The following is a 16139-nucleotide window of genomic DNA, read 5'->3' on the forward strand; positions in this document are numbered from 1 at the left end:
TCCTCCGGAATGAGTGTTCATTTACATATTGTACATTTATATGTGCAGGGATAATTTTATTCATCACTGTACTTGGCTGTTGCTATTTTTTCTACTGAATGACAGATTGCAAGCATTGGGATTCTCTCAGAAAGAGCACGTGTGTGAATGCCTATGAAGAGAGTGATATGGGGAGAAGATTAGCAAGACATTTAGGAAAAAAATTGCGTTTTGCTAACAAAAACCTAGCCTAGATGTTTCGGTTTGGATTTTCAGAGGCCTGATTCCTGCTGTATCTAGTCTGAATTAGCTGCTTCAGTGTCTTCAAAGACATGGGCCTGGGGGACTGGTTTCACTGCAAATCCTCTCTTTGAGAGCATTCCTCCCTTGTGTTTGGGGAATGTGGGAGCTTTCCCTAAGAATAAAATTCATATTAATCAGTAGGACTATTCCTATAAACCAGTGGGTCCAGGCAGTTAATAGCAGCCTCATTCCTAAAGAAAATGTGTATTTTTTCACTAGATCCTTCAGAGATGGTGAGAGCAGGACTGAGCAGGATGGAGACTTGCTCTTCCCAGTGGTGCCAGTAAGGACCCACCACTGTGGTTCTCAACACCCTCCAGGTCCATCTGGGCTAGGATCCTCACACACAACATTCCCTGTGCCACCATCACCCATGTCATTTGTAGTGCTGGCGTCTTGTCTTCTCCCATCCCTCATGGGCTACTCTTGCATCTCTTGCGAGTAGCCATGAGGCTACTTCTCTGTATCCTCAGCAAATGGTTTGGTATTCTTTGATGTTAACTGTAATTGTGGGACTAAAAAGCTCAAATTTCTCTACTTGAAAACTTTATTGTTTCTTGTTTAGTGGTGATAAACCCAGATTAATGATTTCAGCCCCCAGGACCGCTTGTTCTCTCCAAATTTTTGTACCCGCTCAGCTGGGTGTGAGCATGAGAGATGATGAGGCACAGCTTCAGGGGTGGGAGTGCTGGGAGGAAGCTGTCAGTGCTGGCACATGTGGGAAGTGGTGAAGTCACTACTCCTGGAAGTGCTCAAAAAAATGTGTGGCTCTGGCACTTAACTACACCGTTTAGTGTGGAATGTGACGGTGTTGCAAGGATGATGGCTGGATTTGATCATCTTCAAGCTCTTTTCCAGCCGACGATTATGTGATGTGAGCATGGTGAGGCCCTAGCACAAGTTCCCAAGGCAGCTGGGGCTGCCCCTGGATCCGTGGAAGTGTCCAAGGCCAGGCTGGACGGGGCTTGGAGAAACCTGGTCTAGTGGAAGGTTACCCTGCCCATGGGCATGGCAGTGGCAACTGGATGATCTTCAATGTCCCTTCCAGCCCAGGCCATTCTGGGATTCTGTGTTTAAAAATGAAATAAATCATCAATGGGAAGGATTTTTGATCTCTAAAGTTTCAGTTGCTGAGCCCCGGCTCAGCAGCTCTGGTTGTGCTGGGTGCAACAATGGCTGTTCTCTCCCTCACTGTGTATTGTTCTGTTTGGGCACATGGATTAAGTGAAAAGCACTTAACATGCTTTATACCAGGTAATGGTTCTGGTAAATAATGCATTTTTCTCCAGTGTTGCACATGGAATACAAATTTGGCCTTGCTCATAGCTTGTGATGGCAGGTGTGTGTGAGTTGTCTTTCTCTGCTCTGCTGTACCTGAAGATGCTTTGCGTGCTCTGCCAGCCTCCCTTGCCCAGCAATGCCTGGGTTATGGATTAATTTGGGAATGTTCTCCTGTCTCTGGGAGGCCTGGAAGGATCTGTGTTGGTGTCAGTGCCACTCAGCCACCTGATGGTGCTGTAGTTTGGCTCATCTCATCCTTGCTGTGCAAGGACAGAGCTCCTCACGTGTTTGGGGCTGCACACACCTGGGGGTACTCTGTTTTCACAGATGTGAGTTTGGGTCCTTATTAGTGTCCAGCCATTTCCCTTAATAATTTCAAGTATTTCAATTCCAGTTATTTGCACACACTGCAGAATCATGTTGTTTTGGTGCAATTCTCCCAGCACAAACGTGTCTGAGCTGAATGTGATCCTGTCAGAAATTTGTACCGTGTGCTCATTGTGAACAATGAAACCTGTTCCCAGCCAAGGGGGTGCTGCAGCTTTAAAGCATCTTAGGGCTTACAGCCATTTAGTATAAATTGTTCCCAGAATCCATGTCACAGCTCCTTATATGGTGCTGCCTTTTTTTCTTTTCCTCTTAGTTGCCATGACAACAGCAGCACTGCACCATTCATCGGCTCTGGTCCTGGGCTGCATCACCAGCCCGCCAGCTTACTCCAAAATGTTCGGGAGACCATCCGTGAATCGGTCACCCTGGTCTCCTGATCCATTATTTCCCAGTTCTTTCAGCAGTTTGCTCTAGGAAAGGAGCAAATTAGGCTGCGCCACAGAAAGAAACTAAAAATCCTTTCTTTTACCCCCAAGGGAGGCGTAGAGGCTACATTTGCCGCAACGTTCTGGTAGGAATTAAAGCATCTCTATAGCACTGGGAGACTTGATGAAGAGGGAAGGCTGTGTGTCCTTAAACTTCTCTGGAATCCTCCTGGAGCACGCTTCCTGGCACCCAGAGGATGTGCAGGTGATGCTTGTAGGGGCAGCAGGCACTGCAGGGAGGACGGTGCTTGTGATTTTGGGAACAGAGCTTGACATCAGCAGCAGGAGGTGTCACCTGTAACATCACCCTGACGTGGGGAGCAGCAGGATGGAGCCAGCGCTAGGGAGAGGGAGGGATCAGAGGAGGATCTGTGCCAGAGTGCTCTCCAGGCAGCGGTACCCCTGAATTCCCAGACTGGCTGACTGCGCTGTTGGGCTGCATGCGCAGGGAATGGCGAGAGCAAGCAAAGCCCTGTGAGTATTTGGATAATGTGTCGTGCATGGTCTTTGATTGGGATTGTGTTTGGCATTCTTCAGCCTCCTGTGGCTGCAGAAAATAAGCGTACGATAAGGGATTCTGGAGCTCCTAGTTGGTAAGGAAGCCATTACTAGGAGGGAGTTAGTGTCAGATAGAGTGATGATGCTGGTGGTTGTCTTTTACTTGTTGCAATAGTTTTACATAATCTGCATTTGTCACCTCCTTGCTCAGATGTGAAGAATTTCTCATACAAAACGTAAAATGTGCAATGAAAAAATTTGATTCCCGAGCATTGCTGAAATAGAACTGCTGATGAGTGAGTTGAAAATGCTACAGACACCAAGACGTTTGTTTTCAGAATGTTAGAACAATAGGATTCAGATAATGTTCTGAAATGACCACAAATTCGAGTGGATTATAAAATCCTTTTTTTGCTAAGGGGAGTAAATATTTGCTTTTCACTGAAAGAGTAAGCATCTAGAAATAAAAGTAAATAAACAATCATTACCAAGGTAGAATTTGAGGAAAAGGTCTTGAAGTGCATGATGCTCATGTTGAAGCTAATTTTTGAAGGATATTATGCTTAAAATTTTGGGTGTCAGGGAGACTTTGTTCCTTTTAAAGTATTTTTATACCATAGTGTTTGCAATAGGCTTACATTTCTTTTCATTGAATTCTCTGTCATGCTGTCAGCATGACACTGATCTGAAATTCCTGTTTCTGTGTAGGAGTGGAGGTTGGGTGGGAGGCCCATCCTGTGTCTCTGAATGCATAGCAGTGCCATAGCAGTTACTGGAAAGTGCCATTAGATTTGGGGGGTTCCAGATGTATAATTTATTTTTTCTGGGCAGAATGAATTTTCCATTGATGTTTCCCTGATGCCTTGCAATCTCCATCCGCCTAGAAGTTTCATGAGTAGAAAACCTGTGTTTTGTCAGAATTACTGAGTTGGCCCCTTTTTAAAAATGACCTAAAATACACACAACATTTCATTGTGGTTTGGCCATATGGATTTTCAGTCCTGTTTTACGCTCTTAATGTGATAAACCTGATGTCTCAGGAAAATTTCTTAATGGAAAGGGGGGTCAGGCACTGGAAGGAGCTGCTCAGGGTGGTGGTGGAGTCCCCATCCCTGGAGGTGTCCAAGGATTGATTGGATGTGGCACTCAGTGCTCTGGGCTGGTGATTCTGGGATTCTGCCTCCATCAGTGAAACCTGCTGGAGAAGGAGAATCATCATTCAGTTACAATAACATATGCTGAGTATTTTTTTCCTGGTATGTCAGTTCTAACTGACATTTTTGGGATTCTTAATCAGTTCTTTTGGGACCTGTGATTTGTTTTCACAGGCACATACTCAAATGGAAACCATTTGGGCTTGCAGAGATGAAACAGGTAGATGAATGTACTCACAAGATGGACTTTTATCTCTATTAAACCAACATAACACTTCATGTGAAATGGGAAAATTTCTGATATAAATGTTTTGAAGCGCCAAAACTATCCCTGAAATTTATGCAGATAAATTTTGTGTCTGTTTGTAATTTAGAATTAAACCAGATCTTGTGTTGAAGGGTTTTTGTTTGTTGGAGACCTGTAAAATTCATGATGTTTCTGCATTAATTTCAGGATTGTTTGGATGTAGCTTTTATTTTCTTAAATAAAGGGAAGGGGAAAACTGGCATGTAATATTTACTGGCTTTTGAAAGACACCAGTTCTAGCATGGATTTTCCTCAGTGCTGTTTTCAAGACAAACCCTATCCATCTCATTTTGACACCCAACTGTCTTTCATATTGATAGAGCTGAAATTGCAGTAGAAATACGCAGAAAATCCCGTGTTTTCTCTTTGGTGCTGGTGTGAGGCTGTTGCAGAACCTTTAGAATTTGCTCTTCCCCAGGATGTTTTTATTTGCATGAAGGCTGTTGGACTGCTCAGCCTTGCAGAGGATGTGGTAAACATGTCATCACAGCACTGAAGCTGGGAAAAGGTGATAATAGCTCTGCATTTCAGATAATTGTGTAGATGCTTATACAGGGGGGGAACCCCAAAAGTTTCTCCAGTGTAGATAGTGTTTAAAAGGCAAAAAAATTGCCTTGAAACTCCACGAGTTTTCAGAGGCTCAGACAAATAAATTGTCCTTATTTCACATTGGGGCTGCACAAAATGGAGCATCTGTCACGATTACACTTCTGGTGTGTGAGAATTTTTAATTTTTAGACATAGCTAAGAGGTTTCTATAGCAAGAGGAGGTGGTGTAGAAAACCTCCTGTGGAGTTAAATCAGGCCATCACTCTTCCCTTGGCTACATCTTTCCTCCTACTCCTGCAGTGTGCCTTCAGAGGTGTCCTGTGCACTTGAGAGAAGAAAGGCATTCACGGGATACTTTCATGTGTAATAAGACGTTGCATTCTCCTGGGTTGCTTGTTTTCTAAGGAAAAGCCCTCATCTCCAGCTGGGCCTGTTCTCTCGTCCTCTCCTACTTCTGTCACAACCTGTTTTGGAAACTTCTTCCTGTGTGAAGAGGGAATGACCACACAGGCGTGTTGAGTTGGGTCATGTGCCCAAAGATTGAGCATTACTTTTGCAGAAGTTAATTTCTGATGTGATTTCTACCTGTCTGGCTCTAACCATGCAGGAAGCCTTGATCGGGTTCAATTAAACTCATGGTCTTATCACCAAGCTTGGGGTGATGCCATGCATGAGACATTCCAGCACAACATGACCAGGATCACGGTGGGATCATTGCAGAGCCACATGCCAAGTTTTCATCACAGATCCCCTGACCGATGCTCAAACCAGATGGGATATTGAGGATTGAGCCGATCTTTGGCTCTGGACCATTGCTTTGGCTCTTTTCTTTCCTTGCTCTGTGGTGATTTTCCTGGAGTAGCTGTTAATGCTCAGTAATTCCTAGATAGCTAGGAGCTAGATAAATCTCCTAGATTCCTAGATAAAGGAGCTACAAGAAAGAGGTAGAGGGAGTTTTTACAAGGGCTTGTGGTGGCAGGATAAGGGGGAATGGCTTTAAACTGACAAGAGGGTATGTTTAGATTGGATATTAGGAAGAAATTCTCTTCCCTGTGAGGGTGGTCAGACCCTGGCACAGGTTGCCCTGAGAAGCCATGGCTGCCCTGTCCCTGGCAGTGTTCAAGGCCAGATTGGATGGGTCTTGGGGCAGCCTGGGACAGTGGAAGGTGTCCCTGCCCATGGCAGGGGTGGGACTGGATGAGCTTTAGAGTCCCCAAACCCAAACAGTTTTGTGATTCTGTGAGATATTGCTGTTTTAAGCTTATTTGGAGTTCTATCAGAGATGTCTTTGCCCCAGCCTCCAAGCTGTATTCCAGTATACTTTGGGACCTGCTGTTGCCAGAAACCTTCACCAATGATTCTTGCACCTAAAAATATGCAATAGTGTAATCTATCCCTCTTCCATGCACTTCACTAAGAAATAGCATATTTGTTACCAAAATATGATGCTTAATTAATTTCCAAGTACATATTGTGTGTATACATTTCTAAACAACCTGCTTTCTTAGTCCAGCAGCAGCAGCTTTTTTAATCGGCAGAATCCACCTCTGAGCACCCGTTTTGTTGAGGTTTTTATGCTGCAGGTGAAGATGGGCATTTTTTTGTGTCAACAGGGAAGAAACATCCTACAACTAAATGAAGTGAGAAAACAAATTAACCCAAACTGGTTTGAAATACTGCTTTCACCAAAGGAAAAAAAGAATCCCCATTTTGAATATTTGGTTCAATATCTCAGTATTAATTTCATCAAATATTTAGGGTCCTGACACATGCCGTGTCTTGACTGAATGTCACGTATCTGACAGAACCCACAGGTCTGGACTGTCTGTCATGGTCTGAACCCTGATTTTTAAAGGACTTCTGTGGCTTGTTTGTAGCTCTGTGTGTGACACCACTGCAGATTGCACTGAGCCTGGTCCCTCACCAGGTGCTGCTTTAGGTCTCGATAGTGAATTATTCTTCAGGATTTTTTAAACACCCAGTTATAATTTCCTAATCCTCTTTCTCCATCCCCCTAGTTAGAAAAGATGCTTTTGGACTAGTGTCCCAAAATCAGCCTGGTTATACAGGCAAGAGGCATGGCAAAGGGAAACAAAGTTATTCTGGTAGATTGGAATGTTCCTAAAACCATTTTTGGTGGTTTTTTATGGTTTTTTGTTTGTTTTATTTTTGTTTGTGTTTTTGGGTTTTTTTGTTGTTGTTCTACACAAGAGAAATAAACAATAATAATGTGAGGAAGGGGAGTTGAGGGTGCAAGGAGGAACCGAGGCAGATGAGAGCTGGGATGCGACAGTGCTCTGTGGCCAGTTTTGAAACAAGTGTGTCTTGCAGGATTGCATTTGCAAAACACAGCCCACTCTGGAGCTCCCAGACAGGCACCTTTGTGTCTGATACTTCCATTGCAATGTTCTGCTCCAGAGTTTCTGTGGTGCAGAGGAAAACGCTTCTGCAGTGGAAGGAGGAGCAGCCACCATGCCTGGGGTCTCCAGCAGCGCTTCACTGTCAGAAATGGATTGAGTGTTGCTCTTGGATTACAGGCTGATTTTTAATTTCTTTATTTCTTCTTCCCTGATTTAAAAAGTGTGTATATAACGGAGCTTGATTCTTAGGCACAGAGAGTCACCTGTGGCTATATTTTGTAAGCCCAGATAGCCACCACATGTGATGAGACCTGCGGATGGTGTGCCATAGAGTCATCAGGGGCCCTTTGGTTGTGGATGTTTGCAGGTTGTGGAAGGATTAAACTTGAAATTTCTGTAAGCATTTTCTCTGCAGAGATGAAAGCAGGATTAGGACAATACAGGTTTTATCCCTGTTATGCTTTTCTTTTTATCTTCTCAGCTATGGAAGTGAGTAGGTGTAAGTGAGAAAGTGGTTTGTGGAAGTGAAAGTCACCATGTGGGTGACACCATGTGTTTCTCTCAATAAATGGTCCTGGCCCTGTTGCGTGTCATGGCTGTTGCTCTTCCAGCTAGGAAAGAGGCCCTGAGAGTGCTGCCTTCCTCTTATATACGCTTACAAGCGTATATTAGACCTGGTCTTGGGACATTGGCACTGTCACAGGATTTGTATGCACCAAAGCCTCAGAGAGGTTTTGGGTCTTAAATCCCCTCATGATGAAGAGCATGGCACTCCCTTGTCAGTGACAGTCTGCTCCAACCATCTGTCTTCACACAAATAATCGCATGGACATTAGATATTTCAATTAAATCCTTGAGGCATGCTATGTGTCCTTGTCCCTGCTCATCTGTGGAAAGAAATGATCATGAGCAGTCATCACTCCTCAAAGCTGAAAGTTCTAGCAGCTCTTTTAATTTTGCAAGGAAATGAAGAATTGGAAAAGCAAATGAATTACTGAAAACTACAGGTGCCTGAATTAGCAATTTCCTCAGGTAAAACCCACCTTGAAAATGCAGCATAATGCAGTTTTTCAAGTGTTAACAAACAAGTTCAGCCAATTCCGGCTTGTGCCTTGCCAGATAAGCAGTTTCATTTTAAGAATAGAATATTCTGTGAAGCTGCTATCAGCAGAGCAGTAGGGATCCTAAATCCAGTTTCATATGAATGGAACAGTTTTGCATTTGTGTCAATGTAATTACAGCTCTGGTGGTATCAACTAACCCAACTAAATTAGTTTTAGCATAGCAAAATTTAAGTGACTTGCACAGAAATAAAATTACCTTATCTATTCTTAATCTCTTGCCTTTATTTTAAAATATCAGGCTTTTTATTTATATTGGCTTGTAGCGGTGTAGTCCTGGTCATAAACAGTAGTTTATATGGCAAACAGGGTCCAGTCTCTCACATGCTCTACCTTGGGATTACTTGGGCTGTGAACAGTTGGATATTTTACAATTTACTTTTCTCTCTTTTATGGTTACAATATCTTGGTTTGATCTTAAGGAAATGGTGGGAGAAGGAATGAGATTTTGTTTACGTGCAGCTTAGGCTTGCTGCTGGAATTTTCCCTGACACTCCTGTTCTAATTTAATTTGCCGGTATAATTTGGTACTTACCTTTGGTCATTCTTGGCTGCTTGTAAAATATTTCAGCAGTGCTTTTGCAGAGGTGTGTAGAGTGAATGATTAATTTTTGTTTTTCTTTCTCATTTTCTTTCCAAACCCCTAATGCAGGTTTTATTTTTTTACTGCTCTAATTATGGAGAATGGGTCCAGACTCAGAGGCAGTGGGTACCCAGTATGTGGATACAGGCACTGCAGAGACAAGATGGCAGAGCTTTGTCTGGGATGGCAGCAAAGGTAGAGCAGGTCATGAAAGCAAACTGGGACGAGCATGAAGAGCAGGGGGTGGTCAGGGGTGCTGAATTACTTCTCTGCTGGATAACTACTCATTTATAACTCTCATAACACCAGGCAGCTGGCAGGTGGTGGTTGTGGCATCAAGTGCTAAAAAGAGCCTGGAGGGCGCTCTGGGAAGCTGCAGATCTGCTGGCCTGGTGTGTATGTGGAACATGTTGATAGGAGGTTCGAAGGGCAGAATTAATCACAGCATCACAGAATGGTTTGGATTGGAAAGGACTTAAAAAACGGGGTTTTTTAAGTGCAAAGTCTGAAACTTGAAAACTGACTGCAACAGAAATTTATTGCTTGTTATCAAACCAAGATGACTTAGAAAGCTGGAGCAGGTGGTGCTGCCTTCCTTTCTCTGCTTTCATCTTCCTCACCTCATGCACAGCCCTTCAGAGCTCAAACGGAATTTCATAGCTGAAACCTTCTGTTAATCGATGATAATTTTCTTTGATCAATACGTTTTAATCTAAAGAAAACCCTTTTTTAATTAAAATACTAACTCACCTATAAATGGTTAAATAGCATAATAGAAAATGCAGTAGAATTAGGGAACTCAATAGGCTGAAGGAGAAAGTAGTGCTACTAGAGATGCAGTGATTATTCCAAAAGAACAGACACATCCGGATTTATTTTGGTTTGGTTTGATGTGGGAGTAGATGCTTGGCATTGATCACAAACAGCACTGCATTGGTCCCAGTACTACATGCCGGTTCAAGAAGATAAACCACCAGCAACTCCTGGTCATAGTAGGGGTCACAGCTCTGCCAAGCTGCTCATCCAGACTTGGGAATGGGAGCCTCAGTGGTAATTACTATGGGCATGCAAGTTTGAGGGATGTTGTGAATGGGGCAGATTGTTTCAGTTTGCCAGGTGGAAACAGAACTTTCCAAGTGCTCTGAATCCCTGTTTTTAAAGAGAGTCTTAAAAAGTCAGGCTGATGATGCTGCAGTTACTAATGAAATACTTCCCCTATTATTAGTTTAACACAGAATCCCAGACCTGGTTTGGGTGGGAAGGGACCTTAAAGCCCATCCAATCCCATCTCCTGCCGTGGGCAGGGACACCTTCCACTATCCCAGATTGCTCCAAACCCTGTACAACCTGGCCTTGGACACTTCCAGGGATGGGGCAGCCACAGCTGCTCTGGGCATCCTGTGCCAGGGCCTCCCTACTCTCACAGGGAACAGACTTGGTCCCCACTGGAGGACAGACAACCTTCTGCAGAAAGTGTCATAAACTAACCATCTAATTAAATTTTCTGATTGCTGGCAGATTAGCAGCTAAGTGTTTTGCATTACATGGTTAATTCCTACCCTGGAATAAGCATCACTTTCCTTGTGCAGGAATAGTTGCTGGCAAAGTCAAATGAGAATTTTTATTTGCATCAACAGAAGAATTTTCAGTTTTGCTCTGCTGGCTTGGGCGCCAGTGGGGATTGATCTCACTAAGAACTACAGAAGTGGCCCCAAAAATGTGCAGTATTGGCTTGAAATAACATCTCAGCCATTGAAATTGAAGTTCCTACTTCAGTAGTAGCAAGTCATATATGCTGCCAATATCTGATGCCTGTATGACGTCATTGCTCCATTGGGCACAGGACTGGCCTGTGAGGTGGACACAGATCATGGGCTGTAGCCATCAGCTCCTGGCTGTCATCAGTGACAGGTGGTGGGACCCCAGGGACAAGGTTGTGACATTAGGTTCTATGTAATCAATATGCTTTTCTGAATTAAATGCTAGTTTTGCAGTTCTAGAAATCCAGCATTGCTAGTGACAGCCATCTTTACTCAATCCATTATATTTTTATAACTGGTTATTGCAGACATCCTTTTTCCTGGTGTTCTTGGAAGATGTCATTTTCTCTGCTCAAAAGAACTGCAGTTGTGTAACAGGAAGGGTTATTTTCATGCTGTTTAGGGCCTGGAGATGGCCAATTTCATACAAGAAATCCTTACAGGAATAAAAGGCCTAAAGGACTCAGCAGGTACAGAATACTTCAAATAATTGTTTCTTGCTTTTGTTAGTTTTTATAATTTGTGCCGGAAACTCATCCCATGATTGTGATCATAAGATTTGCCTTTGCTCTCAGGAGCAAAGTTCAGGACCAAGAAAAATCGTTGTGCCTTGAAAAGCCACTTTTATAAAATGATCAGTGTTATCCGTTGACATTTGGCTGTAGAGTGTCAAAACAGATTTTAGAGTTTATGACATTGTCATTTGTTATTTAGTCCAGTAGAAGACTAATGCCCAAATCTGAATCTGTCAGGATAATCTTCATTTGAACATGAGTCAGAGGTGCTTAATTCTTGTACGTGAAAATCCTCCTTTCCTGTAATTGAGTTATGGGTGAATTAGGAGGAGTTTTTGTCTTTTCCACATTTAAGATATTTGTAATAACAGAAATTCTTCCTTCGGTGTCTCTTCCCCACCTGTATTTACATGGAGAGCCTTGTATTGACTTCAGCCTTTTAAAGTAAACTGTTGTTTACTTTAACAATGTGAGTCATGGTGACATGGTGTGTCTTGGCTGGTGGAAGTGTGTTTTTATGGCTCAAGTCATGCTTTTAAGGAGATGAAAACACGATAAAATAGATGCCAGGCCAGGCTGGACAGTGCTCTAAGCAGCCTGGTATAGTAGAAGGTATCCTTTCTCATGGCAGGGAGTGGAACTGAATGAGCTTTGAATTCCCTTCCAACACAACCCAGTCTGTGATTTTGTGATGCTATGAAATGCATTAAAATTATGTGTGTGGTAGAACTTGCAGTATATGGTACGGTGTTCTTTATTGCCCTCAGGAGTAAAAATGGTGGATCAGCTTGTTCGATCCATGAGCTGATCACGTCTGCCTGTCATCAGTCTGTTCTATAGAGAAGGCAGGAATTTGTGGGGGAATGAGCACCTCAGTGAGGCGTAAAAGAGATCCACAGTAAATGGAGAAATAAAGCCCAATGGAATGGGAGATTGATTCCATCCTTACAGGTGAGAGGCAAATGGTTCAGTGTTGATCTGTCAAAACATGCAGATCCTGCATCTTCCACAGACCTGCGTGTCCACACAGCAGGTGGACATTGCCCTCTCTGTGTTTATTAAAATTCTCCTTCCTCTTTTTAAAAATAGTCTTTAGTGCAGAACCTTATAGTGACAGTCCCATCAGTTACTAACATTTCTTGAACTGTGAAAATCCTGTTAGTGTTGTATTTTAGAACACAGTGAGCACTGCCACATGTGCACGGGATGATATATGATCCTGGTGTCAGCCAGAAATTATAAAGACGGGCTATTTTTAATATGTATTATAGAAATGACTGTTACTGAGACTGTGGTAAAACGTATTTATTAAAGCTGCAATTAGAAATGAAATATTACAGGATTGACCAGTGCAAAATTATTATTCTAAACAATTTTCAGGTCCACAGCAATAATCTTCTCAATATTAAAATGTTTTCATTGTATCAGGATCCAGCACAAGATTGTTACTGGGAATGATTTTTCACAGGTGTTGGCCAGTTTGTGGCTGTGGGGTTTCTGTGTGTGCACATGTTGGATTTTTTCCAGGGGGGATTATATAGAATCGACTGCTGGTTTCTAGCGTTTAGAATCATTGTGTGTTTGAGTGGTGCTGCACATCCATGAGCATCGTGGGATGGGGGACAGAAGGGGCTCCAGGCTGTCTGTATCTTCCTGAGTCTCTCACATTCCTCCTGCCTGGCACTGTTCCTGTGACACTGGCCCTGATGGGCTTGCAGGGAATGTGCTGCCTATATGTTTCATATTCATCTAGGAGTTTCATGTGTAAAATGGAAATAATACCTGTTTTTCCTCTCCTAAGATGGATCATGAGGGGGTAGAGAGGAGGGTTTTTAGCACACCTGTTTTGGTGCAGAGATGGGGGGTTGATTCCTTGCCTTTCTTCTGCTTCACAGGGACTCTATTGAAAAAACATACCCCAGTCATCATCTCTGTTTGGCACACTCTTTTTAAAAGGAATTCTGGAATCACTGCTGTGTAGCTTGGTTAGAGGGATCTGGTTGTGCTTTGTCTGTCAGGCTTCCTGTCCTTGGACCTTCTCAGCCTTTCCCAGCACCATGGCAGCTCCCTAAAACCAAGAGATTTGTTGCTGCCTCAGAGATCATTCTCTGACCTGTTGAGCTTTTATTACAGGAGATGCAAAAGAACAGCCCCCCAATCTTTAGTTGCAGATCCCAAATTTAATTTGCAAGACAATGGAACTATAAATATACATTATGTAAATGGAAGGGCAGAAGCACTGACCCCTGGAATCGGTGCTGAAGGGCTTTTCAAATTAGCCTTTCATTGTAATGAGCATGAGAGTTTAACTTGGAAATGCAATATGACAATCTCTGCATGTAACTTATTCTCCAGCTCTCTTTCTCTGGTCTAGAATAAATTTATAGACTTTTACTTAGCCACTTTCATTAATTTTACTCCAAACAAATGTTGTACAGAATTTCTTGTCTTTTGGAGTTCAGACTGGAAAAACATGGAGAAAATCCCATTTTTCTGGCACTAGTGGTCAGTGCTGCTTTGTTACAGACACTTTTACCTTTTCCCCATCCTCTGTTAAATCTCTTGATCTTTTATGGATTTGCAAGGATAAAAGTGGAGTGCTTTTTTTGGGCTTGGAGAGTGTTAGCTTTGCTCTGCTCTTTTGTGTTGAATACCAAAGCTGTTTCGTCCAACAATGAGACTGTCTTGAAATTGAAATTTTATGTTCAAGGAAACAATTGCTGAACATAGCATTTGTGTTCAGATATTTACAGTTAAATATCTTAAAGCTTGATGGGCTCTGTGTACCTATCTATCATCTTTGCTTTTCCACAGTTGCTGAATCCTCATTTGCTCATTTGCTTCCTATAAAAAAAAATCTAATGAAGTAGGAGAAAAGACAAAGTTTTAGAGTATCAGGAATGTGTCTCAGTGTTCACACTCTTTAAAGTCAGCCAGTGCACTTCGAAAGTTTAAGAGCCATCTCCTTTGTAAAGAATGCAGATAATTGTTTTCCTGGCAAAAAGAAAGAAAAAAAAAAAAAAAAAGGTAACCTAATATGAGTCTGACAGTGTCGTTTAGTTAAGTGCTTCCATCTGTTGCTTGCTATTTCCCTTACTCATGACCTTTCTTTTTCTCTCCCACTTCTTCTCCTTTAGCCCCTCTGAGGAAAGCAAAGTTTGTTGAGAGCCCTCGAATCCCAGAGTCTGAGCTTGGCTCCCCAGCCCTCTCTGCCCAGAAGCTGGACCTTGATGCGTTCTGCCCCGGTAAGCTGCATGAGAAGACTCTGTGCAGAGGCAACAGGCAGAAAGATTTTTTAAATGTGTAATGTAGCTCCTTTGGCCAGGTGGTTGGTTGGACCTTCCCTATCTAAGTTCTGCTGTCTTGGAAATTTGAATAAGTGTTAATTTGTCTTAATTGCCCATTTACATTTGTTTCTTGCAATTTTGCATGTGGCTGCTCTCCCCTCAGAAACCCTCAGAATAATTTAGAAGGTCTAGAGAGTTGCTTTTGAGAAAATAAAAATGAGCCAATAAACATACTTCTTTAAATTTAATTTTTAATGCTGGTATGCAGAGAGGCTGCAGTAAAACCACATCTCAGAAACATCATTTAATCAGCTAAAGCAAAACTGTGGGACCTTATTACCTGCATCCAAAAACATTGGCGTGTTTACTTTTATTTAGTTTTTAAAGAAATACCTTCTAATTTATGTAATCTGTAGTAGTTGCTCTGAAACATATACATGTTGCTTGAGGCCTCTGGTTGAAAAATAAATAGGAGTGGGTCATGTCCCTTCCTGGCTCAGTCCTTTTCATGTCTGTCAGTTTGGGCAGGCGCTGCCTAAATCCCCCAAGCTCCGGCAAACCCAGCACATGTGAGTGTCTGGAATCTGCAGCTCAGTATCATTTCTCAGATTCTTCCTCACTTGGAAGTGGCAACCTGGGAAGGGCTAGAGTCTCTGGAGGTGCTGGGAGAAGGCTGAAAGCAGCAGCAAGTGTTTTGGTGGATTTTGTGCTGAATTCTGCAGTTTCTTCTCTTGGCTTTCCTTGATTATGAACCAAAGGGATACGTACTCACTATAGGCTTTGGATGGAAAAAAGAGTGTTTGAAATGGTGTGCAAATGTGTGACATCTGCCTCTGAAATCTGTAGCTACAGTAGCCAAGGTCATATTAATAAATGACTGTGCAATTTGTTTCTTTCTGTGGCTGATGAACTTGAAGAAGAGCTTGTACTCAAAACTGGAGGAATTAATTGAATGTTGTCCAGATTTTGAATGTGGGCTTTCTTGAATGTATTGTGTCTGAAAGAGAAGTCTTGGAAAATCAAGACAGTTCCTGTGCTTGGCAATGCCTAATTTGAGACCACAGTTGCCTGAAAAGTGCTTCTCCTTTTTCAATCATCATGAAATATAATGAAAGTTTTTCTGCTGCTGCTGCCTGTTTTTCTAACTGAACAGCTTCAACTGTCCTAATTGTTAATAATTATAAACTTGTTATGATTGCATCCACAGAGAATTATCATTGCACTGTAAGATTGAAGAAACCTAAATTCCACATTCCCACACCCAGACATGTCCCTCCCCTCTGTCAGAGCTCTGGAGGGCAGGACTCCTGCCAAGCCCAGGGATCGGCTCTGACAATGGGATCTGCAATTTCTTTAATTTCTTTTTCTGGTATTTGATCTCCTTCTCTTGCTGATAGTTTAGTGATCTGAAAGGAAAAACAGAGTTTTGTACTGCCTTGAAGTGTCATTAAAGGTACAAGAAGCGTCATTAAGGAAGGAAAAATGTGAGAATGGCAGAGTTGTCACAGTGGAATCATAGAACCTTTAAAGCTATCAAGTCCAAATGTAAACCCAGCTTTCCCAAGACCACCATGAAACTATATCCCCAAGTGCCATCTTGGTATACTTGGAACAGGGAAACAGGATA

The 16139-nt window shown here is 42.5% G+C and overlaps 1 protein-coding gene across 9 annotated transcripts in view; it reads left to right on the top strand.

Annotated features, from left to right (window-relative positions):
- Nucleotides 1–16139, top strand: part of TANC2 (tetratricopeptide repeat, ankyrin repeat and coiled-coil containing 2) — a 155439-nt gene that overhangs the window by 53554 nt on the left and 85746 nt on the right. For 8 of the 9 annotated variants that reach the window (XM_015651339.2, XM_033520027.1, XM_015651334.3 and 5 more), the window contains one exon: nt 14363–14470. In XM_015651339.2, the coding sequence (XP_015506825.1) occupies nt 14363–14470 (108 nt within the window). Of the gene's footprint in view, nt 1–2281; nt 2853–14362; nt 14471–16139 lie in introns of those variants that run through there. The other variant, XM_015651342.3, reaches the window with a different exon arrangement.

This window comes from Parus major, chromosome 27 (assembly GCF_001522545.3).
Source record: "Parus major isolate Abel chromosome 27, Parus_major1.1, whole genome shotgun sequence".
Lineage (NCBI taxonomy): Eukaryota > Metazoa > Chordata > Aves > Passeriformes > Paridae > Parus > Parus major.